Source organism: Schizophyllum commune (genome assembly GCF_000143185.2).
Source record: "Schizophyllum commune H4-8 unplaced genomic scaffold SCHCOscaffold_2, whole genome shotgun sequence".
NCBI lineage: Eukaryota > Fungi > Basidiomycota > Agaricomycetes > Agaricales > Schizophyllaceae > Schizophyllum > Schizophyllum commune.
Genome location: NW_026089539.1, coordinates 3,247,580 through 3,268,610, shown reverse-complemented (window position 1 = coordinate 3,268,610; position 21,031 = coordinate 3,247,580). Strand labels below are relative to the sequence as shown.

At 58.5% G+C, this 21,031-nt stretch overlaps 7 protein-coding genes across 7 annotated transcripts; 4 read left to right on the top strand and 3 right to left on the bottom strand.

Moving 5' to 3' along the window:
* Nucleotides 1-615: 615 nt before the first annotated feature.
* SCHCODRAFT_02612965 (decarboxylating 6-phosphogluconate dehydrogenase) lies at nucleotides 616-2,618 on the bottom strand. The gene is made up of 7 exons (XM_050344570.1): nucleotides 2,570-2,618; nucleotides 2,485-2,518; nucleotides 2,330-2,432; nucleotides 1,378-2,273; nucleotides 1,266-1,328; nucleotides 905-1,214; nucleotides 616-852 (listed from the first exon to the last, which is right to left on the bottom strand). The coding sequence occupies exons 1-7, from the start codon at nucleotides 2,575-2,577 to the stop codon at nucleotides 797-799; spliced, it is 1,470 nt and encodes a 489-aa protein (XP_050202456.1). The 5' UTR covers nucleotides 2,578-2,618; the 3' UTR covers nucleotides 616-796.
* Nucleotides 2,619-3,173: 555 nt separating this feature from the next.
* SCHCODRAFT_01162839 (uncharacterized protein) lies at nucleotides 3,174-4,841 on the top strand (the record flags this gene model as incomplete). Its single annotated transcript, XM_050341138.1, has 6 exons — nucleotides 3,174-3,339; nucleotides 3,395-3,608; nucleotides 3,657-3,771; nucleotides 3,828-3,966; nucleotides 4,013-4,580; nucleotides 4,709-4,841. 6 exons carry the CDS (start codon nucleotides 3,174-3,176, stop codon nucleotides 4,839-4,841), a joined length of 1,335 nt encoding a protein of 444 aa, XP_050202455.1.
* Nucleotides 4,842-5,321: 480 nt separating this feature from the next.
* On the bottom strand, nucleotides 5,322-7,647 carry SCHCODRAFT_0103600 (uncharacterized protein; the record flags this gene model as incomplete). Its single annotated transcript, XM_050340892.1, has 9 exons — nucleotides 5,322-5,367; nucleotides 5,421-5,525; nucleotides 5,575-5,672; nucleotides 5,724-5,786; nucleotides 5,847-5,910; nucleotides 6,642-6,705; nucleotides 6,980-6,993; nucleotides 7,240-7,373; nucleotides 7,462-7,647. The coding sequence occupies 9 exons, from the start codon at nucleotides 7,645-7,647 to the stop codon at nucleotides 5,322-5,324; spliced, it is 774 nt and encodes a 257-aa protein (XP_050202454.1).
* A 426-nt stretch (nucleotides 7,648-8,073) lies between these two features.
* SCHCODRAFT_02722620 (uncharacterized protein) lies at nucleotides 8,074-9,478 on the bottom strand. The gene is made up of 5 exons (XM_003038392.3): nucleotides 8,676-9,478; nucleotides 8,585-8,621; nucleotides 8,516-8,531; nucleotides 8,413-8,457; nucleotides 8,074-8,354 (listed from the first exon to the last, which is right to left on the bottom strand). The coding sequence occupies exons 1-5, from the start codon at nucleotides 9,248-9,250 to the stop codon at nucleotides 8,164-8,166; spliced, it is 864 nt and encodes a 287-aa protein (XP_003038438.1). The 5' UTR covers nucleotides 9,251-9,478; the 3' UTR covers nucleotides 8,074-8,163.
* Nucleotides 9,479-10,035: 557 nt separating this feature from the next.
* On the top strand, nucleotides 10,036-10,461 carry SCHCODRAFT_02490537 (uncharacterized protein; the record flags this gene model as incomplete). Its single annotated transcript, XM_050342928.1, has 1 exon — nucleotides 10,036-10,461. A coding segment is annotated over one exon (426 nt), but the record flags the coding sequence as incomplete, so codon positions are not given.
* Nucleotides 10,462-13,824: 3,363 nt separating this feature from the next.
* Nucleotides 13,825-17,003, top strand: SCHCODRAFT_01162837 (uncharacterized protein; the record flags this gene model as incomplete). Its single annotated transcript, XM_050341137.1, has 10 exons — nucleotides 13,825-13,887; nucleotides 14,019-14,334; nucleotides 14,390-14,603; nucleotides 14,653-14,767; nucleotides 14,824-14,962; nucleotides 15,009-15,598; nucleotides 15,649-15,848; nucleotides 15,907-16,055; nucleotides 16,111-16,177; nucleotides 16,235-17,003. 10 exons carry the CDS (start codon nucleotides 13,825-13,827, stop codon nucleotides 16,830-16,832), a joined length of 2,451 nt encoding a protein of 816 aa, XP_050202452.1. The 3' UTR covers nucleotides 16,833-17,003.
* A 686-nt stretch (nucleotides 17,004-17,689) lies between these two features.
* On the top strand, nucleotides 17,690-20,778 carry SCHCODRAFT_013228 (glycoside hydrolase family 3 protein; the record flags this gene model as incomplete). The annotated part of the gene is made up of 17 exons (XM_003037040.1): nucleotides 17,690-17,834; nucleotides 17,883-17,945; nucleotides 17,997-18,045; nucleotides 18,096-18,206; nucleotides 18,256-18,447; nucleotides 18,504-18,531; nucleotides 18,582-18,632; nucleotides 18,733-18,811; nucleotides 18,869-18,927; nucleotides 18,977-19,215; nucleotides 19,271-19,484; nucleotides 19,536-19,665; nucleotides 19,716-19,792; nucleotides 19,857-19,959; nucleotides 20,012-20,096; nucleotides 20,145-20,481; nucleotides 20,536-20,778. 17 exons carry the CDS (start codon nucleotides 17,690-17,692, stop codon nucleotides 20,776-20,778), a joined length of 2,205 nt encoding a protein of 734 aa, XP_003037086.1.
* Nucleotides 20,779-21,031: the final 253 nt, after the last annotated feature.

Sequence of the window (21,031 nt, the reverse complement as noted above, 5' to 3'; positions counted from 1 at the left end):
TCGCGAAAAGTCCTGACGCCCAAACCAGCACCTTATGAGCTGTCCATGCTCGAAGGCCAACGCTGAACCCCGAGAAAGCGTTGGGTGAGGCCCAGGCGATCTAATCCTGCCTCCTAGTGAAGCTTAGGAGAGCGGAGGCGCGACAGCCGCTGTGCCAAAGGGCGAGCAAGGTCGTGACGTTGTGGGTGCATCACGCGTCCGAAGTAATTTCTGCCGACCCTCCTAAACATTTCGCGCGTTCGGAAAGAACTTTCACCAAAATATAATACTGAATGAATTTGAAACAGAGCTGCAAAATCCTGGGCAGACTCATTCTAGTGAGGACACCAGAGGATTATAGGTACACGGAGCCAGGAGCTTACACGACAGTGGAAGGAACATGTGTTCTCATCGAAAAGAGGAGCGGCCCTTGCTAGCATGGACCCCTGTCTATTTCAGAGAACTCACAACGACAGGAGGCCAAATTCAACCGTGACACTATTCCTATGTCACGCGTCACGGGCCTCCTCATGTTCCCCAGTCCACACCCAGGCTCTTTGCTTTGCGCTGAAAGTCGACCGCACGCATCTGAGACGCAGCCAAGGGACCAGAGACGCAAGCGACAAGCCAAAAAGCAAGAGTACAAAGTACAGTTCATTTTTTTCTTCTGCCAACAAGTACACTTTGAGTTCACTAAAGCCTATACAACCGTGGTCTATAATCCCGTCAATAGGTTGTGTCGCACCCAGCGCCCCGACGCACGCCTACGTGGCGCACGCGCGAGGCCGACAGCGCTAAAGACGTCGAGCGAGGGCGCTTACGCGATGTACGTCGACGCCGAGACGTTGCCGCCGCGGCCGGTCCAGTTGATGTCTGCGAGGGTTGTCACAACACGGTTCATGATTGCGCAGAGTAGAATACTCACGGATGTCCTTGCCCGGCTGCAAGCGCTCGTTCTCCTTTCCGGGGAGGACGCGGAAGGTGTGCGCGCCGAAGTAGTCGCGCTGCGCCTGGAGCAGGTTCGCGGGCAGGATCTCGCTGCGGTAGCCGTCGAAGAACGCGAGCGCGGTGCTGAACGCGGGGGTGGGGATACCCCAGAGCACGGCCTGCGCGACGACGCGCCGCCAGCCGGGCTGCGCCTTCTCGATCGCGTTGTTGAAGAACTCGTCGAAGAGAAGAGACTCGAGGTCGCCCTTCTTGACGAAGGCCTTCGAGATGTCGCTGAGGAAGACAGACTGGGTGAACGTTAGTCGGATTGACAATGATTGTACGGTGATCGGGCATACCTTGATGATGCAGCCACCGCGCCACATCTTGGCGATGCCGGCGTAGTTGAGCTCCCACTTGTACTACATCGAGGTCAGCACCGATCAGCTCAAGAAACGCGCAATTATTTACCTCCTTCGCGGTCTCACGCATCAACATGAAGCCCTGGGTGTAGGAGATGATCTTGGAGGCGTACAACGCCTGCTCAAGGTCGTCGATGAACTGCTTCTTGTCGCCCTTGAACGGCTCCTTGGCCGGACCAGCGATCGCCTTCGACGCGCGGATACGCTCCTCCTTGAGCGCAGACAAGCAGCGAGCGAAGACGGCCTCGCCGATGAGGGTGACGGGAGAGCCAGCGTCGAGAGCGGCGATGGCAGTCCACTTGCCGGTACCCTTCTGGCCAGCCTGGTCGAGGATCTTGGTAACGAGGGGAACACCATCGTCGTCGTTGAACTTCAGGATGTTCGCGGTGATCTCGATGAGGAAGGAGTCGAGGACACCCTTGTTCCAGGTAAGGAAGATGTCTGCGATCTCAGACTCGGTCAAGTCAAGACCGCGCTTGAGGATGTCGTAGGCCTCGGAGATGAGCTGCATGTCACCGTACTCGATACCGTTGTGGACCATCTTGACGTAGTGACCAGCACCCTCGGGGCCGACCCAGTCGCAGCACGGCTCGCCGTACGCCTGGGCGGAGGCCTTCTGGAAGATCTCCTTGATGTGCGGCCACGCCTCGGGGTTGCCACCGGGCATGAGCGAAGGGCCGTGACGGGCACCCTCCTCACCACCGGAGACACCAGAGCCGACAAAGAGGAGGCCCTTGGCAGAGAGCTCGCGGACGCGGCGGTTGGTGTCCGGGAAGTGAGAGTTACCACCGTCGATGATGATGTCGCCCTGCTCGAGGTGCGGGACAAGCTGCTCGATGAAAGCGTCGACGGCGGCACCAGCCTTGACGAGGAGGATAATCTTGCGAGGGCGCTTAAGCTTCTTGCAAAGCTCCTCGATGCTCCATGCGCCCTGGACGTTGGTGCCTTTGCGACGCTCCTGTCAGCGCGGGAGCGGTTGCGAGGGTTCTGTCGCAACGCACCCTTGGCCTCGTTCTCGAGGAAGGCGTCGACCTTGCTGGTGGTACGGTTGTAGGCAACAACATTGAAGCCCTTGTCATTCATGTTAAGAATGAGGTTTTGGCCCTAGAGAGGCGATTGGTCATCGATGCTGGCGATCGTAAAGGTGCTTTCGTACCATGACGGCCAAACCAATAAGACCGATATCACCGCTGTGCGACGATCAGCGAGGTTTGGAGCGCGCAGACTGGGCGAGGACATACGTGGCCATTGTTTCTTGGATGTGTTGGGAGGGACGATGGGTGTAGGAGGAGAGGAGCGATGGTAACGGGCCGGAGCGGAAGGGTTTTGTATTTGGCGATTATCCGCTGAATCAGCCGGCACGACACCATGGTGACTTATCGATGAACAAATATTCGTCCTTCGTCACTGCCGGTGCTTAGCGGTTCTCGCGGCGGCGCGCGCTGTCGTATGCACCGCTACCAACTAGAATACGGCCCCTTGCCGGGGACGCATGCGCGCTTGAGTGGGCTGATCGGCGTAGATAACGAGATCCTGAGCAAGCAGGTTTGTACTATTGTACACCCGTAATATACATCGGCCTCTGCGTAAGCAGCTTCAACAAAGGATTCATCGCGAGGCACATGCCCGCATAGATACGAAACGGAGCCCGTCGCTGTGCGAGACGTCGAGAAGGATGGGCTTGCGGACTTGTCGCCGAACGCGATGTCAGCCACGCGAGCTGACAACGTGCGGACCGGACCGAGCGCTGCTCGCCGCTCGCCGCTCGAAAGCAACAAATGCTGGCGAAACACTCTCGTTCGTTCCACCCGTCGACGAAAGGAGAGTGACGGTGTCCGCGCCACCATGGCGAACCGACTCTCCATGGCTGCAAACCGCCTTTCCACCGACATTCCCTCCCACACCGCCGTCAGCGCCTCCGCCTCGGTCGGACTGGCGGCGAACGCGGCCTCCAGCCAGGCCGTCGTGCACAGCGGCTGGGTGCTCAAGAAGCGGAGGAAGAAGATGCAAGGTGCGTGGTGGGATGACACGACGCCTGATTGACGCTAACCGCTAGTCACCTGCAGGATTCGCCCGGCGCTACTTCACGCTCTACCAGTCCGGCATCCTTGCATACTCCTTCGAGCCCGGGCAGCCCATCCGCGACCACATTGACCTCCACCATGCTGCCATCTCGAGTACACCGGGGCGGAAGGACATCACCCTTGACTCCAACACCGCGACCTTCCACATCAAATGCCTTTGCACCGACGACTTTAACCAATGGATGCTTGCGTTCAGGTTGGTGCAGATGCCTCTAGAATGCGCGGCTGTCTAACCCCTCCCCAGAAAGTTTATCTCGGGTCCTGAAGCACGGCGGTCCATGAGCGTTCGCATGGCCAGCGCGCGTCAGGGAGTCGTCAACATCTCCAAGTCCAGCGCAGTAGTAGAAGAAATGGGCTCGGTGCGCAATCCGGACCGACTACGCTATAGCGACGTCAGACTGATCTATATCACCAGACAATTGCACAACTCGAGACCGCGCTGCAAACGCTAAGTTCGAAAGGAGAGACGGCTATGCAGAAGAATGCCAGCGTCAAGTCCAATGGCAAGGATAAACATCACAAGGCAGGCGCGTTTGGCATCTTCAAGTCGAAGTGTACGTCGCTAGGCTAAGTGCAGAAGTGCATACTGACGTCGCGCAGCCAACCATAACTTGCAACCGGGAGAACCAGACGCGCCTCGAACGAGCATGGACCCCAGTAGCGGAGAAGCTCAGCAAGTATTCTCACTACTTGATACCCTCAAGAATCAGCACGCGACGCTTTCTAAGCTCCTCACCGCCACCGTCAGCCTCGACACCACCCTTCCCAAGACGAGCGAGGAGGACGAGGACCATCTCGTCGACTCTCCGCGCGAAACCGAGCACTGGGTCGTCCCCCACGGCCGCACAAAGCGCTTCTCCAGCTCCACGACCGCCAGCAGCAGCCTCGAATGGTTCGACGCCGAGGACGATGCGGACGGCGCGAAGGAATTTGTTTTGGACACCCGGGCGGCGGGCGATGAGTCGCAGACGGACTGCTTGAGTATGGAGAAGGCGGAGGACGAGGAAACGGCGCGGAGTAGTATGGATACGGATATAGAGGACGAGCCGGCGTGCAAATCCTCGGTAGAAGCGCCTTTGGGTGTGCAAGGGACGCAGTTGCCGTCTCCTGTCGTGGGTGATGAGGGCAGTCCGTTCTCCGTGTTGAAGAAGAGCGTCGGAAAGGTAGGGTCAAGCCAACAATGTAGTGTGTACACCCTTGCGCACGGAATACGACGGGCTGCGCTCAACGCTCGCTCTTCCTCTCGTACGCCAAGCGCAAACGCACGATGGGGGGCAGTAGCATATTTATTCATAGTATGTACGACTACAACAACGACGCGACAAATAACGATTTGGGGTGGACACGTACGAAGCCCGCTAAGCCCCCCTCCCTCCTCGTAAGCACCCCCTCCTCCTCGAACTCGTCAACGTGCACGGCGAGGATATAGGGCCAGCCTAGACGAGACGATGCGGTCAGCACACGATGCGCGAGCACTCAGGGGGAGTACTTACCTCACAAAGCGCTACCCGCGCTTCGGTGTCGAGAAGCGAGAAGATCAGTTTGCTCGTGCCCTTACTCACGTCGTGAGATAGCTCCTGCCGCGCGACGAAGGGCTTGCCTGCGACGCGAAGGTGAGAGGGAGCGCAATGCAGACCTGGGCTTGGTGGTCTCGAGTGGCGTGGAGTGCAGCGATGCGGAGGAATCGCCCTCCTTCGATTTAACTCACGAAGCGTCTTCAGTAGCGCTTACCCCCATCGCCCCCTCCCCCGAGCGAAGGGAGGGAACGCCCCCGCGCTAGGTAGGGACGAGAACCTGTCAAGGAGAGGTCAGTGACTTCGTTTTCTCCTGCGCTGGAAAGGGAATGCACGCCAGACAAAAGCGCCCCTTCCCTCCCCCCTTACAACTGAAGGAAAGAATGAACTCACCCTCATCGCACCCCTCCCTCGAAAGAGGGAGCGCACTCTCCAAGGGGCCTGAGACGGTCACAAACGTCGAATGAGCATGCGGCATATCCCCCTTCACGCACCAAAAAATATCAGGGGGAGGGGAAGGTGCGCCTCCCCCTCCCCCTCTCAACGCGCCGTCCGCGCCTCGTGAGCGTCTTTGAGAGCGGGGGTGCGAGGTATTGCGCCTAGTAATAACGTCAGCACGTCGTCGAGACGAAGGGGAAGGGGACGTACCTTTGCTTGAGGGACAGAAGGGGCACCCCACCCCTTCGCCCCTCCACGGAGTAATCCCCCGCGCGCCCTCGGCCGCTCGGGCTCGCTGAAAAGGTGGTCTGAAAAAGGGTCAGCATGTTTCATGAGTTTGGATGAGATGGAGGGCACCCTACCCTCTTCGCGTCGCTCTCCGAAGGAGCCCGCGCCTCCGAGGGTTTTGGGGTACGCGAAAGCTGGGAAGAAAGGGCGTCAGTGCGCTTATTGAAAGGAGGAAGGGATGGAGGGCAGCTCACCCTCATCACATCCTTCGCCAAGGGAGCGCGCGCAGGCCGCCGGCGGCTCGTCTTCGTCCGAAAACTGCCTCAGGAAGGGGTTAAGGCGCCCCCAGCTTGTTCTCGAATCGTGGAGGAGGGGGAGGCCCCCTCCCCCTCATCACAATACTCGCCGATGAAGCTCGCGCGTGCCTCTGGCGGCTCTTAATCACCCAAAAATGGGTTGAAAAGGCGCGGTAGCAACCCCCCCACTTTGCGAGTGGGGGGAGGGGGAGGTGTGGGTCCCCCACCCTCGCCGCATTCTTCGTCGAGGGTACCCGCGCGCACCTCCGGCGGCTCGCCCCCGCCGAATATTGCCTCGGGAAGGGATTCAAGGCGCCCCAGCTTTTCCTCCAATCGTGGAGGAGGGGAGGAGGGAGAGGCCCCCTCCACCTCGTCGTGATGTTCAACCAGGAAGCTCACGCGTGCCTGCCGGTGGCGCTCGCTCGCCGAGAAGAAAGGGTCCTACAAGGCGCCGACGCCGCATGTCGCAACGTGGGGGTAGGGGAGGGTCCCCCACCCTCGCCGCATTCCTCGCCGAGGGGCCCCGCGCGCGCCTCTAGCGGCACGCCCTCGCCGAAAAGCCGGCTCGCAAGGCATCAGTACGCCCCAAAAATCTCTGAGAAGGGGTAAGGGAAATTCCCTCTCCCCGTCGCATAACTCACCGCGGGAACGCGCGCTCCCCTCCGGCGGCTGAACCGCACCAAAAAGGCATCTCACAAAGGGGCAAAACCTCCCTCGGATGGCAAAAAGGGTGCGGGGGGAGGCATAACTTACGTAGCTAGGGGGCCGGCCCTCCCCCCTTGGATCCTCTCTCCCCGAACCGTGCGGTCCGCCACATCTGCCAGAAAGGTCAGTCAATAACCGATAACAGGGGCGCGAGGGGGACCCCCTACCCCTCACGAAACATCTCCCTAAGGCGGCACGAGCATACCTCCGGCGGCTCGACGTAGCCGAAAGGGGGAGGTAGAATTGAGGGAGGGGCATAACTCACCAATTTTCCCAACCCCTCTGCCAAATCAAGGCGACCCCCACCCCTCCCCGACCCCTGGAAGGTAGGGGAATCTTCTACCCTACTCCGTCGTGTATCTCACTCAAGGGGGGCGAAAGCGTACTCCCGCGGATGTGCCTAGCGAGGGTGAGCGTAGATTAGACCAAGGACAATGGCATCGCTTACCCCCAATTCCGCCCCCTCCGACGTTCAAACGCGCCGCTCATGACCCCTTCACTCGAAGGGGAAGGGGAAGACCCCTCCCCCGTCGCATATCTCACCTGAGGATGCGCGCGCGTGCCTCCGGCGGCTCAGCCCGGCAAGAAAAAGGGGTCGAAATTAGCGAAAACAACGGAAAGGGGCATAGCTTACCCACAACCGCACCCCTCCTCGTAGAAAAGGGCCTTCCCGCGTGGTTTGTGCCCTCGAAAGGGGGGAGGAGGCCCCTCATCCGTCGAATCGTCCACCCCAGAGAGCGCGTGCACGCCCTCGGCGGTGGGAGGTTCAAGGAAAAGGCACTTGGAATCGAGTCAACACGGTATCGGGGTGGGGGTGTGATGCGAGTTCCCCCTCTACCAATGAATTGGCACGTTACCGTGCACTCACCAGTCTCTCTTCGGTATCACGACCGAACTGGGGGTCCTTCCTCCTCCTGAAGATGGTGCATAGGCGCCCCCGCGTCGTCGCGTGCAGTCGGAGTGACCCGAGTGAAGGGCCTAGATGGAGGGGGAGGTAGCTCGAATCGTGAGGGGCGTTGCTGTTGGTCGTCGAGGGGGGCCGAGGCAACGACATGGGGTGGGATAAGGGCGGGGAACGGCGTCGCGGATGTTGCGCACTTCGCCTGTGTGGTATAAAGTCGTAGAGTACGACGAGGGGAACGCTGACTCAACGCTTCGACCAGCGCTCGTGAGTTGCCAGAGTCATGGGCGAGCGAGGGAAGTTGAGATGGGGTCGTGAGCGACGTTAGACTGCGTAATACATCTCAGTAAAGCGCAGTTCTGGATGAGAGAGAAGTCAAAACTCACCGAGGAACGCGGCAGGCGTCGTCAAATCACCGCCGTCACTGTCTTTAGATGTCGCGACGTGAGGCCAGTCGAAATGGCTCGACGCCGTGGACCTTTGAAGCGCGGCCCGTTCTCGCCCCAACAGCGTCGAACGGTCCGCCTCAAGACCGTCAAGAAAATCAAGCATGAGGAATCAAGTCGCGCTCACCGTATATCACTACAGGAGACCGCGTCGAGGACGAGGCGGGCGACTAGGCAAGTGCCTACCGTCGTTGCAGAGTGTGCTCTTCAGCGACTACCGAGCCTACTGAGCGATCATGGAGGTGAGCAGGGGGACTGCGGCGTCGACATGGATAGTGGTGAGATGAAAAAGGCGGGGGCGCGAGTCGTGGTGGTCGCCGTGATGGTCTAGAGCAAAGTCGGTCAGGGTGGCGCGGTGTCGGACAATTCGCCCGTCGTTACCCGACAAGCGAGGATCAGACAGCGACGAGGGTTCTGTGGCTAATAGTCAGTGAGAATGCACAAGAAGAAGGAATGAAAGTCATCAACGTACCTAGAGTGCGTTTGGTGTCGATTGATGGTGCGCGGAGGAAGAAAGCTATGCGAGTGGATCAGTAAATGGGTAGAGCGTTTAGAGGGGAGCAAACGCGGGTAACAGGAAGTCGAAGTAGTCTAGGACATAATTTTAGTCAGTACGAAGCCGAGAGTAAATGGGGCAGACTCACGAAGCAATACTGAATTGTGACGAGCAGATAGTAAGACCTGAATAGAGAAGGGTCAGAAGAGATAGTACAAGAAAGTGAAGAAAGCGCTCACACTGAATGAGATGGTACAGGATACGAATGAAGAGGTAGAGGAGGTAAGGAAGGGTGAGAGAAAATGAGGAAAGGAGGGGAATGCTGGTTGAAGCGGTCAGATGCCCAACCCTTTATACTTCGCGGACGGCCCAACGCCGCGCCCAGTCGCCGTTCAATCTTCCAGACCGGCGTCGCATATTTCCGGATCAGACTTGGCGGTCCGCGACCGAGACCCGCCCAGCGGAAAGTCGGAAGATTGGGGGATGAGCGCCGAGGGCGCGCATTCAGTCTTCCGCCGTATCCCTGCGCGAATGTCAGCCAGAGCGGGCTCAAAATGCGTCGAGACTTGCCCGCCCGGGATTGAGATGCCGTACACGTGGCCTCCGGAAGGGACGCCTGGAAGTTTATGCGTCGCTCCCGCTGGGTGGCGCGCAAGTTGCAAGTCGATGTATATCGTCTTTCTGTCCGCATCGCTCGGATAACAGCGTCAGTAAGGCTGGGAGAGTGCGCGGGCAGTTGAGGGACACGTGCAGCTGCTGACGTGGCGCGCGAAAGACGGTAGACAGAGGAGGGGAAAGTGGAACTTGCTGCCATCACGTCCTATCTCCATTTAGCAGGCTTTGAGCTGCACGGCAGGCGGGGCGCCGCTGGCGCATCTCCTCCGCGCGCCGACCTCCCAAGAGTCAAAGCCATGGCACGACACGTGTATGCCGTTGTGTCGACATGTTGGGCGGTCGTCGGTGAGGGGGAATTGGGGTTGCTCCATTGTTCTCGCCCTGGTGAGAATAGCGAAGTGGACGCGGACGCGCCGAGGCCGCCGCCGGCGCGCGGCAAACTTCCGAAATTTTCATCCGACATTTTAGTGCCCAGAATGTCGCGTTGGAGAGTACGCACTCACCGTATAGCAGAGGAAGTCGTGGGGGACCATAATGGCGGCATACGGGTATTCGGCGGTTTAGACGCGAGGGGCGAGTCCCGAAAGCGAGATAGTACTCTGAAATTGTTATGCAGCGTGTTAGAAATGACGTACATGCGGTCAGCCTTGCTGTATGCGACGCGTCGGTGATGGGGAACGGGAGGGTAGACGAAAAGACGGCGGTGTATTGCGAGTGGGGGATTGCGCGAAGAGCGCCCACACTTTCTAAACTACGTGTATACCACTAGTAGACCATGTGTCTGTGTTGTGCCGGTCAGCGGAGGCTCAGGCGGTGGATGTACGAACGTACCAAAAGCGACGCCACATATTCAAAACGACCTTCTCAACGTCCTAGAGGCAAATATGTGCTACGGATGCGGGTCGCATATACAGAGATCAGCTCGCCCAGTTGTCCTCCTTCGATCCTTGGAGGTCAAATATTTCCGTTCAGGTGACGATTTACCAGGATATTCAGGTCGGGTGTGCACACATCTTGCTTCGGCTTTTAGAAACGATAAGAGAGGACGCGTTCCTCGGTCATCGGCGACATGTAGACCTTAGAGGGACCTTTGGATGTGCATCTAGGACATGTCTGGAACCATCGTGGGTGCTGAGGGTGATGGGGGATAGGTGCCATAGGCTGAGATCGCGTCGTGAAGTGGGGTGCGTGTCGTTGAGGAAGTTCTCGAGGATCGCATTGTGCTGTCTGCTCCTTTCGCTGGATATTAAAGGGGGATCACTCGACGACGGGGTGGCCGTTGTCGGAAGTGCGGGGGGCGGCGGCGATGGACGCAGAACGCAGAAAGCGCGGCGGAGGAAGCGCGGTCGGCCATTGCCGAATATCGGCGGCGCGGGGCGGAAGCCGGTAAGCGCCCGGCGCTTACCTTGATCTTGCCCGTCACCATCGTTCCCCGTGTCTGCGCGCCGCCGCGCCGACCAGCTTCTACTACGCAGGCGACCTTGGCGACGCTTGAGTGCCATCCTCCTTAATTTGTCCGACTCTCCACTCACAATAGCACTCATTTTCTCTCTGATACTGCAGCAAAACTGCGCGGGGACGCGGGGGAAGAGCCCACAAGGGGCAGTCTCCTCGATGAGCTGCGCGCTGTACGGAACACGTGCGACAGCCTGAAGAACACCGGGTGGTCTAGGCAAATTCCTCGCGCGTGGAGAGTTGTTCGTTTGTTGACTCCGCTGCGCTTCTCGTCAAAACCTTCCGACTTTGGAAGGATTTCTCACCTTCCCGCGACCCTGATGGCCCCAGATTCGATGACTCGGCGGCTCTCGTCTGCGAGTCTCGTGCTCTCGGACCTCTGCCTCTCTCTGCGCCGCCATGTCATCCTTCCCACCTCATTCCTTCAACATCGCGCGCGATGACAGCGAGCGCTCTTGCTCCTTTCGTTTTCCAGGATCTTCTCAACCTCAAGCCGTCGTGCTCAGACTGCTTCCCGCACGCAGCCAGTCCCAGTCGATGAGTATATGGATCTTTTACTCGCGAGCGGGAATACGCGGTACGTGGTAAGTTCCTCTGTACGAATGTCGCGCGCTCACTCCAATCTAGACCTTTCTTGTGTCGCCAAAGTCTCCCCTGTCGCTCGTCGGTGCCTGCGTCACGGTCCCAGTCCTTAGAGCTCACGGACGTTCTCCCTCATCGCCGCACGCAATGCTCTCGACCGAACTCAGCGCTGAAGCAGCAGATCGACGTCCGCCGAGCAGCGTGATAGGTTGAGTGGTACGACTTTATTCATCGAGTCTAGTACTCATAATTGTCCAGACCCACCTTGCTGAACATCCTCTACGGAACAGGCCCGGAACTTCTGTCTGCCAAGCGAGGCTTGGCCGGCTCGTACCCTTTTGCTTCCCCCATCGGCCTCCTCCCTTCGTCAACGAACCTCCCCCGCTGCTCAACGACACTATCGCCTACCATGAAGAGGCCCCATCGCCGCATGCCACTCCTCATCGCCGCATTCCACATCACCAGTCGAATTAATCGCCGAAGCAATGAAAACTGATCCGCCTAGCGGGGCAATCCGACGCAGCGCGAGGGATGTTTAGGTGCGCAACACGCTTGTCGTTCACGAGCAGAAGACTTACGACGCTCTAGACTCTGGCAAGAGTCGATGAGGCAATGGATCGCCGTCCGGCGAGCGAGGCCGTCACCTGCGCTTTCTTCTTTGACGCGTTGGGGTATTCAACACGACCATCCTCTCGCCGACACCTCCGACATCTTGCTCGCGCCCCTCCTCACGCCGTCATGTTGGAGCCGTTGCGCTCACCCGAGCGACAACCTGGATTCGTTCTTCTCGCACAAGCTCAAAGACTTGCGCTCGACGTTGCCAACTCTCCCTACCCCTTCGGCATTGCCCCACCCCCAATCAAGTGCTGAAGCAATAGAAATGCGTCCGCCGAGCGGGGTGATAAGGTACGTGATTCGCTTTTTGCTCGTGAGTTGACCGCTAATTCCTCGTCTTCTCCTTCAAGCTGACCCCTTCGCGGACACCTCAAGCTAGCCCCTTCGCCCTTGAACCCTCTCTAAGCACACCATCCGCCTTTGAGCACGTCCTTTCCCACCTCCTCTATCCTGTCTCACCCTGCTCGCCCTCGCCTCAAGTTCTCTTGCACTTCCGCCCCTCAAGAGCTTCTCACCTCGCCCTCCAGACGCCTTGCGCGTCTCTCTGGCTTTACGAGTGTCTGACTGATTTATCGTGTGCTTTACAGGTTCTCCGAGTGCTTCTCTCCCCCTCTGAATGCTTCTCTCCTCTTCGAGTGCTTCTCTCCTCTTCGAGTGCTTCTCTCCTCTCAAGCGCTCCTCCGACTTCCCTCTCGCTTTCCTGGCTTCTTGATGCTTTACTCACGCTGTCGATCCCTCTGTAGTGTGCTCTCCTCCATGTTATGTAGTACTATGCAATATGATCTGTCTTGGCTATATCTCGCTTGCGAATCATTCTCGTTGTTCTCTTCACTCCCAGCTCGCTCAACTCATGCTTCCTCGCTCATAACTCATTTAAGCTTGCTCACAACTCGTCCGACCTCGACCTCACTCGTAACTCATTCGAGCTTGCTCGCAACTTGTCCGACCTCGACCTCGACTTGCTCGCGTTTTTCAAAACACTGAATTTGTGGCAACTCTACACTCTCGACTCGGCTCAACCCTTGACCAAGTTCCAGTCAGTCTCGAACATCACCACAATCCGAACATCTTCCCTACGGCCTTCTCAACTGCGTCTCAGCCTCCCCAGCTTCTCAACAGCCTCGACCATGGCCAGTCTTGTCCGTCGACTGCCTTCTCACCCTTTGACCTGTGACCTCTCAGCTCACCCCTCAACCCTCTTCTTTCATCCTTTGACACCTGTCCACAACTTCCTATCCTCTCACACCCCATTCCATCTCCACCCACATTGTCAACACCATAGCTCATAGCTTACCCTTACTTGTAGCTTGGTGAACAACTTGTAGCTTAGTGTACTCGATAGCATGAGAAAAGCCATTGTGCAGACCATCCTTATATGCCCCTACTACCGACGGGCCGAGAGCAGCTGCCGGATATTCACGGAAGGCAAAATCGGAGTACTCGAGCAGTCGTACGATGGTCAGACGACTAGGAACAGCAACTATGCACCATTTGCGCACCCTCGACCAAGATCACGGAACAATTACTGTGCCTGTCGGAAGATTTGTGATGTGCGGGATTGCTTGGAGGGTGGCTGGAGCGGGGTCCTTGATGACGGGCGGAGGGAGTGACTGGCAGCAAGAAAATGGTAGGAGGGGAGGGAGGAGGGGGGCGGCCTGGTTGCTCTGCAGAGAGGTAGGCATGACCATATCTTAGAGCTTCGCCTTTGAACGAGAAGGAGCGGGGGAAAACTCGTGTCTGCACAATTGTTAGAGTGCCATTGTCACGCTTTCTCACCGAGTTCGGAGGGAATAAGGGAGGACGAAATGCTAGCAGTCACTTGTAACCTCGAGAACCTCTTAGTTTGCGAAATACGCACCCAACGCACTTTGTCCGGAGGCGCTAGCCCCCGCCGTTCGCGAGATAGAACCTTGAGGAGGTCGTAGATGCGAAACTTTTCACTTTTGACCAGAAAGGAAACGCGACGGTTCAACTTTCGTCACGTCACGCGGGCCGCGCAGGAAGAAGCGCCGGCGACCCTTGCCTTGGCGATAGCTAGACCGCAGCGCGACCAGACGCCTGGACGGATGGGCAGAGTACAAGTACCCGCCGCGAGACTCGAACACGGACGCGGATCCCACCATGACGTCGACAGTCGGGCCGGCGACCGACGCGATCGACGATGGACGCGACGCCGACTGCAAGGTGAGTGCAAGTGCAGGGTGAGTGCTCGCTGGGCGGAGGGAGGCGTGCACTGACGTGGGCAGCACAGCGTTCGACCTGACGCGTTCCGTCCTTGGGGGAGAGAGCACGATCGGAGGTGTCGCCATCCATAGGCGGTCACGCGAGCTGACAACGTGCGGACCGGACCGAGCGTCATCACCGAGGGCAGTTCGTGCAGGTTGCCTGCTCGCCGCTCGCCGCTCGGGGGCAACCAGTGCTGGCGAAACACTCTCGTTCGTTCGACCCGTCACTCTCCTTTCGTCCGCGCGAACCGACTGTCCATGGCCGCAAACCGCCTCTCCACCGACATTCCCTCCCACACCGCCGTCAGCGCCTCCGCCTCGGTCGGACTGGCGGCGAACGCGGCCTCCAGCCAGGCCGTCGTGCACAGCGGCTGGGTGCTCAAGAAGCGGAGGAAGAAGATGCAAGGTGCGTGGTGGGATGACACGACGCCTGATTGACGCTAAACGCTAGTCACCTGCAGGATTCGCGCGCCGCTACTTCACGCTCTACCAGTCCGGCATCCTTGCATACTCCTTCGAGCCCGGGCAGCCCATCCGCGACCACATTGACCTCCACCATGCTGCCATCTCGAGTACACCGGGGCGGAAGGACATCACCCTTGACTCCAACACCGCGACCTTCCACATCAAATGCCTTTGCACCGACGACTTCAACCAATGGATGCTTGCATTCAGGTCGGTGCAAATACCCTCAAGACGAGAGCACGTCTGACCTTTTGCCCAGGAAGTTTATCTCGGGTCCTGAAGCACGGCGATCCATGAGCGTTCGCATGGCCAGTGCGCGTCAGGGAGTCGTCAACATCTCCAAGTCCAGCGCAGTAGTAGAAGAAATGGGCTCGGTGCGCAATCCGGACCGACTACGTTATAACGACGTCAGACTGATCTATATCACCAGACAATTGCACAACTCGAGACCGCGCTGCAAACGCTAAGTTCGAAAGGGGAGACGGCTATGCAAAAGAATGCCAGCGTCAAGTCCAATGGCAAGGATAAACATCACAAAGCAGGCGCGTTTGGCATCTTCAAGTCGAAATGTACGTCGCTAGGCTAAGTGCAAAAGTGCATACTGACGTCGTGCAGCCAACCACAACTTGCAACCGGGAGAACCAGACGCGCCTCGAACGAGCATGGACCCCAGTAGCGGAGAAGCTCAGCAAGTATTCTCCTTGCTCGATACCCTCAAGAATCAGCACGCGACGCTCTCAAAGCTCCTCACCGCCACCGTGAGTCTCGACACCACGCTCCCCAAGACGAGCGAGGAGGACGAGGACCATCTCGTCGACTCTCCGCGCGAAACCGAGCACTGGGTCGTCCCCCACGGCCGCACAAAGCGTTTCTCCAGCTCCACGACCGCGAGCAGTAGCCTCGAGTGGTTCGACGCGGAGGACGATGCGGACGGCGCGGAGGAATTCGTTCTGGACACCCGGACGGCGGGCGATGAGTCCCAGCCGAGCCAGATCACGACAGATAGCTCAAGTGTGGAGAAGGCGGAGGACGAGGAAACGGCGCGGAGCAGTATGGATACGGATATAGAGGACGAGCCGGCGCGCAAATCCTCGGTAGAAGCACCCTTGGGGCAGCAGGCTGTTGTTCATCGGACGCAGTTGCCATCTCCGGTTGTGGGTGATGAGGGCAGCTTGTTCTCCGTTCTGAAGAAGAGTGTTGGAAAGGCAGGGCTTGGTTGATGTGTCTATGGATGCAGGATTAACCCGTTTTCCAGGATCTTTCGACGATTGCCCTTCCTGTTACCTTCAATGAACCCCTTACGATGCTACAACGCGCTTGCGAGGAGATGGAATACCAGAGCCTACTGGACGAAGCCGTGAAAGCTACCGAGGCCGCAGATCGTCTTTCTTTTGTCGCCGCCTTCGCTGTATCCGGCTATGCCAACACTCGACACCGCTCCGGCAGGAAGGGCTTGTACGTCTCCTCTATCGCACTTCTCTATCTCCCCTATCCCCCATTAATCCTTCCATAGTAATCCCATGCTGGCCGAGACCTTTGAAGACGTCCGGAGCAAATTCATCGCGGAGAAAGTCCGACACCAGCCACTTGAGATGGCATTCCACGCAGAGGGCTCGGGATGGGAGCTGTATGGCTTGAACGCCGGAAAGACCAAGTTCTGGGGTGCGTGGCGGACGCTCGCGCCAACATAACTCACCCGACTAATGGCCGAGCGCAGGGAAAAGCATGGAAATCATCCCGACTGGAAGTACGCATCTGAAGATCGGCGAGGACCACTTTGAATGGTGAGCGAAAAAGGCAGCAGGGACGGAGAACAAGACGGCTAATCGTTGGCGAAATAGGAAGAAGCCGTCCTCCTTCATGCGCAATCTCGTCGTGGGTACGAAGTACCTCGAGCACGTCGGCGATCTGGTGATCGAGAACCACCGCGACGGGAGCAAGTGCGTGCTCGAGTTCAAGCAGGCGGGCTACTGGGGCGGCGGGAACGTGGTCGCGGGCACGGTGTACTCCCCGCAGGGCAAGGTACTGTGCAAGCTCGAGGGGAAGTGGGACGACCAGCTCGCGCAGACGACGGACGAGAGCCATTTCCGCGTGCTCTGGCGCATCACGCCGCACCCGAAGAACACGCACGAGTACTATGGCTTCACGGCGTTCGCGATGACGCTGAACGAGATTACGGACGATATACGCCCGGCGCTGCCGCCGACGGACTCGCGCTTTAGGCCGGACGTGCGCGCGCTGGAGGAGGGGAGGCTCGACGATGCTGAGGCGGAGAAGCTGCGCGTGGAGGAGGCGCAGCGCGAGCGGCGGCGGCGCGGCGAGGATCGTGAGCCCCGGTGGTTCAAGCAGGACGCTCACGGCGAGTGGATCTACACGGGCGAGTACTGGCCACTGCGTGCGCGGGGATGGAAGGGCGCACACATCGAACCCTTGTGGTGAAGGGCGCTGGTTTACGGGTATTTATTGATTCAGACACTCCTCACATCTGGTACAAACCGCACACACTATGACACGCTAATGTGTATTATAGAAGGATAATATAGACCGCCCGACGCGCTGGGCCCGTGACCGCGTACGGTCGCGGTCAGCTGACGGCTATTGTGTTTGCCCTTTGTGGTTCTGAACCTTCTCTTACCTCTCGCGGCAACCCTTGGCCTTCGCCCACGCACATAACGGAGATATGTTGCGCGCGGACGCACCGATGCACCTTGTCGAGAAGCGGCGCGGGTCGTGAGGTGCCATTGTACTCACGGCACGAGCACCGTCCACCGCAGAGATCCTCCGCGTCGTCCGTGTTTTCCCCGGCTTCGGTGCAGCCGCAATTCCCTCGTTGGGTATGGAGATGGTCTGGGTTGCCAGGCTGGCCTCCTTGGCAAGGGCTTATAAGGCGAAGGGGCGTTGCTAACAGACCCAAGGTGAGCGCCCACAGCTGTACAGAATGCGTCCAGCTGTCTTCTTCCGTGTCCTGGCCCTCGGCGGTGCCGCGCTTGCGGCGCCGACCGAAAGCGCGTCCGCGACCTCTGCGACTGCCCCGTCCGCCACTTTTGCGTCCAGCGCAGTGAGCGCGACTTCGGCCAGCGCCTCGGCGACGAGCGTCTCGCTTTCGGTTTCTGCCAGTGCGGTCTCCAGTGCTGAAAGCGCGAGCGCGTCGGCCTCTGCCACGGCTAGTGCGAGCGTGTCCGCGACATCCTCGAAGCCTTCGTCTTCCGGGACACCGAAAATTCGTACGTGTGCGGTGTTCCGGATTATCCAGTCCATACTCATGCCCGCGAAGCTACCCCCGTCCTCAACGACGAATGGTCGGCGGCATACGCCAAGGTGAGACTCCCCCTGCTTCTTCAGGCTCTCTTCTTTACACTTTCCATCAGGCTTCAGATGCTGTTGCGCAGCTCTCGCTGCAAGAAAAGGTCGACATTGCGACCGGTATCGGCTGGATGAATGGTCAGCAGGAAGTCTTTTATGCCTTTGCGAGTTCTGATTATAGGGCAGGACCCTGCGTTGGCAACACGCCCGCCGTGCCCACTATTGACTACCCGTCGCTGTGCCTTCAAGGTATACTATTCTCTCAGCCTCAATCTCAGCAAGAAGTTAACGAGTGTGCAGACAGCCCTATGGGCGTGCGCTACGCCAGCGAGGTCTCTGCTTTCCCTGCGTGCGTTGGTCTTCACTGATCTCCTTTCCCTTATTGACCTTGACCTCCAGTGGTGTCAACACGGCCGCGACGTTCAACCGCACCCTCATCCGTGCGCGCGGTGTCGCTTTGGGCGAGGAGTTCCGCGGCAAGGGCATCCACGTCTACCTTGGTCCTGACATGTGCGTATCCCTTCTATCCCATACACCTAGAAATCTCATGACTCGTCAGGAACATCATGCGCACCGCGGCAGGAGGGCGCAACTGGGAAGGCTTCGGCGCCGACCCATACCTCTCCGGCGAGGCCTCGTACGAGACGATCATCGGCGTGCAGAGCGTTGGTGTCCAGGGCTCGGCCAAGCACTTCATCAACAACGACCAGGAGCACTTCCGCGAGAGCAGCTCTTCGAATGTTGATGATCGGTACGTGGAATTGACGTCCGGGAGAGAACGAAGACTGATCACGGGTCTTCTTCTAGCGCTCAGCATGAGATCTACCTCGCACCGGTGAGGGCTTCGCCACGCTCCGCATCTCGCTCGTACTGATTGTTGAATAGTTCTTGAAGAGTGCGCAGGCAAACGTGGCGTCCTTCATGTGCAGCTACAGTGCGTACTAGCACATTTCTGATTGACTTCTGCTGACCCCCATTGTCTCTAGACCAGAGTGCGTTTAGCGAGTGCTACTTTGACGTGGCAAACTGACGGCAGGCAGTCAACGGATCCTGGTCTTGCGAGAATGATAAGATGCTCAACGACATCGTGAAGGGCGAATGGGGCTACCCGGGATGTAAGCGTCGCACTCGACTTCATCGAGATGAGCCTTTGTTCTAACTCAGTCGCATAGACATCCAGTCGGACTGGGGTGCCACGCACTCGACGCTCGCCGTGAACTTCGGCTTGGACGTGCGCAGTATAGCTGATTCGGTGCGCAGCTCGCTGAAGTGACTCCCAGATGACCATGCCCGGCGACATCACCTTCGGCTCGAACACCACCTACTTCGGCCAGGCGCTCATTGACGCCGTGAACAGCGGAGACGTCCCTGAGGACCGCGTCTCTGACATGGCTCTCCGTATCCTGGCTGCCTGGTACCTCCTTGGGCAAGACGAGGGCTACCCTGAGACCAACATCTGGGCCTGGGACCTCAACGACCCCAGGAACCTCCATGTCGACGTGCAGGCTGACCATGGGAGGTGAGCTTCTCGAAAGACTCGGCAAGAAAACCCTGCTGAAGCCATTCTTCCGTAGCCTCATCCGCGAGATCGCCGACGCCTCGACCATCCTCCTCAAGAACGAGAACGGGACCCTCCCCCTTTCCGCGCCTGGCAGCATCGCCATCATTGGCAACGGCGCCGGCAACAACTCGCAGGGCATCAATGGCTGCGTCGACCGCTCGTGCGACGATGGTGTGCTGGCGGTAGGCTGGGGAAGCGGGACCGCTGAGTTCCCGTACTTGATCACAGTACGTGGTCTTGGTCCATGGCTTGCGCGTCGATCCTGACATCGTTTCTAGCCTCTCGACGCGATTACAGCACGCGCGCAGGAGGACGGCACGACCATCACGTCCTCGCTCAGTGACAGTGACACCGCCCGCGCCGCGCAGATTGCTGCCGCTGCCGACGTCGCCATTGTGTTCATCTCATGTGAGCCTTCTTTCGACCCCGCGTCCCCCATGAGCTCATAAGGGCTGCAGCGGACTCTGGGGAGGGATACCTTACTGTCGAGGGCAACGCCGGCGATCGGAACGACTTGCTCGCGTGGCACGATGGGGTTAGTAGCTTGCTTTTTTTTTATTCCTGTTTGAGAGCAATTCTGATGCTCTCATCTTCTCCAGGACGCACTTGTCCAGGCTGTTGCGGACGCCAACGAGAACACCATCGTCGCTGTGAACACGGTCGGTGCCATCATCACGGAGGCATGGATCGAGCACCCGAATGGTATAGTCATGCAGTATATCATCTTCTACATCCCTTCTGATGCTCATTTCAGTCAAGGCCGTCGTCTGGAGTGGTCTTCCTGGGCAGGAGGCCGGCAACTCTGTTGCTGACATCCTCTACGGTGCATACAACCCGAGGTAGGCATTGATGCAAGGCTCAGATAGCCTATCCTAATCCTCCTTCAGCGGTCGTCTCCCGTACACCATTGCCAAGTCCGCGGACGACTACCCTGCGCAAGTGCTTTACGAATCGAGCGCCCAGGTCCCGGACATCGACTACTCGGAGGGTCTCCTCGTCGACTACCGCCACTTCGATGCCAATGGCATCGAACCCCGGTACGAATTCGGCTTCGGGCTTTCATACACGACATTCGAGTACGACAATCTAGCGATCGAGGGCAGTGCGGCGTCGGACCAGAGCCCGCCGACGGGCCCCGGCTCCTCCCTCGACCCATGGCTGCATGAGCCTGTCGTGACGGTCACCTTCACGGTGGAGAACACGGGCGAGGTTGCGGGACACGAGGTATGTTGCGTGCTGTACTTGTGGACTCTTCCCTGACCAATCTGCCTCGTGTAGATCCCGCAACTCTACGTGACCTTCCCCGAGTCCGCGGGCAGCGCACCGCTCAATCTGAAGGGCTTTGAGAGCGTGTTTGTTGCCCCAGGAGAGACGGCCGATGTATCCCTCTCCCTCACGCGCTACGACCTGAGCATCTGGGATGTCGTGTCACAGAGCTGGGTCGTGCCGTCTGGCGACGCCACAATCTCCATCGGCGCGAGCAGCAGGGACATTCGCTTGACGGGCACTGTTACTAACTAGATGAGCCATGGCCTTTCCACCAAAGGGAGAAGGCATAGGTTATTAGGTATCTAAAATGTAAACAAAAGGAATGAACAAATAGTGCGAAGGCTTTCGGTGTTCTTTTGAGGCAGGATACAACATCGTGTAGTAATGCTCCGTATAGCCGTACAATTTTGCGACCAGCTACATGCCGCACTGTACGACTCTCGACTTGAGCATGCGATGATTGAACATCTGTGGGTGTCAATGGGTCCACATCTTGTGACTCTTC

What these genes read in the sequence shown, in the direction of transcription:
- SCHCODRAFT_02612965 (XM_050344570.1), bottom strand. An exon ending in TTATTGGTTTGGCCGTCATG is followed by an intron (nt 2,433 to 2,484) that starts GTACGAAAGCAC and finishes TCGCCTCTCTAG; the next exon opens with GGCCAAAACCTCATTCTTAA. An exon ending in GCGGTGGCTGCATCATCAAG is followed by an intron (nt 1,215 to 1,265) that starts GTATGCCCGATC and finishes ACGTTCACCCAG; the next exon opens with TCTGTCTTCCTCAGCGACAT.
- SCHCODRAFT_02722620 (XM_003038392.3), bottom strand. Translation starts at nt 9,250, where the DNA reads ATGGCAGCAAGTTCCACTTTCCCCTCCTCTGTCTACCGTCTTTCGCGC. An exon ending in CCTGTACCATCTCATTCAGT is followed by an intron (nt 8,622 to 8,675) that starts GTGAGCGCTTTC and finishes TTCTCTATTCAG; the next exon opens with GTCTTACTATCTGCTCGTCA. An exon ending in CGACACCAAACGCACTCTAG is followed by an intron (nt 8,355 to 8,412) that starts GTACGTTGATGA and finishes TATTAGCCACAG; the next exon opens with AACCCTCGTCGCTGTCTGAT.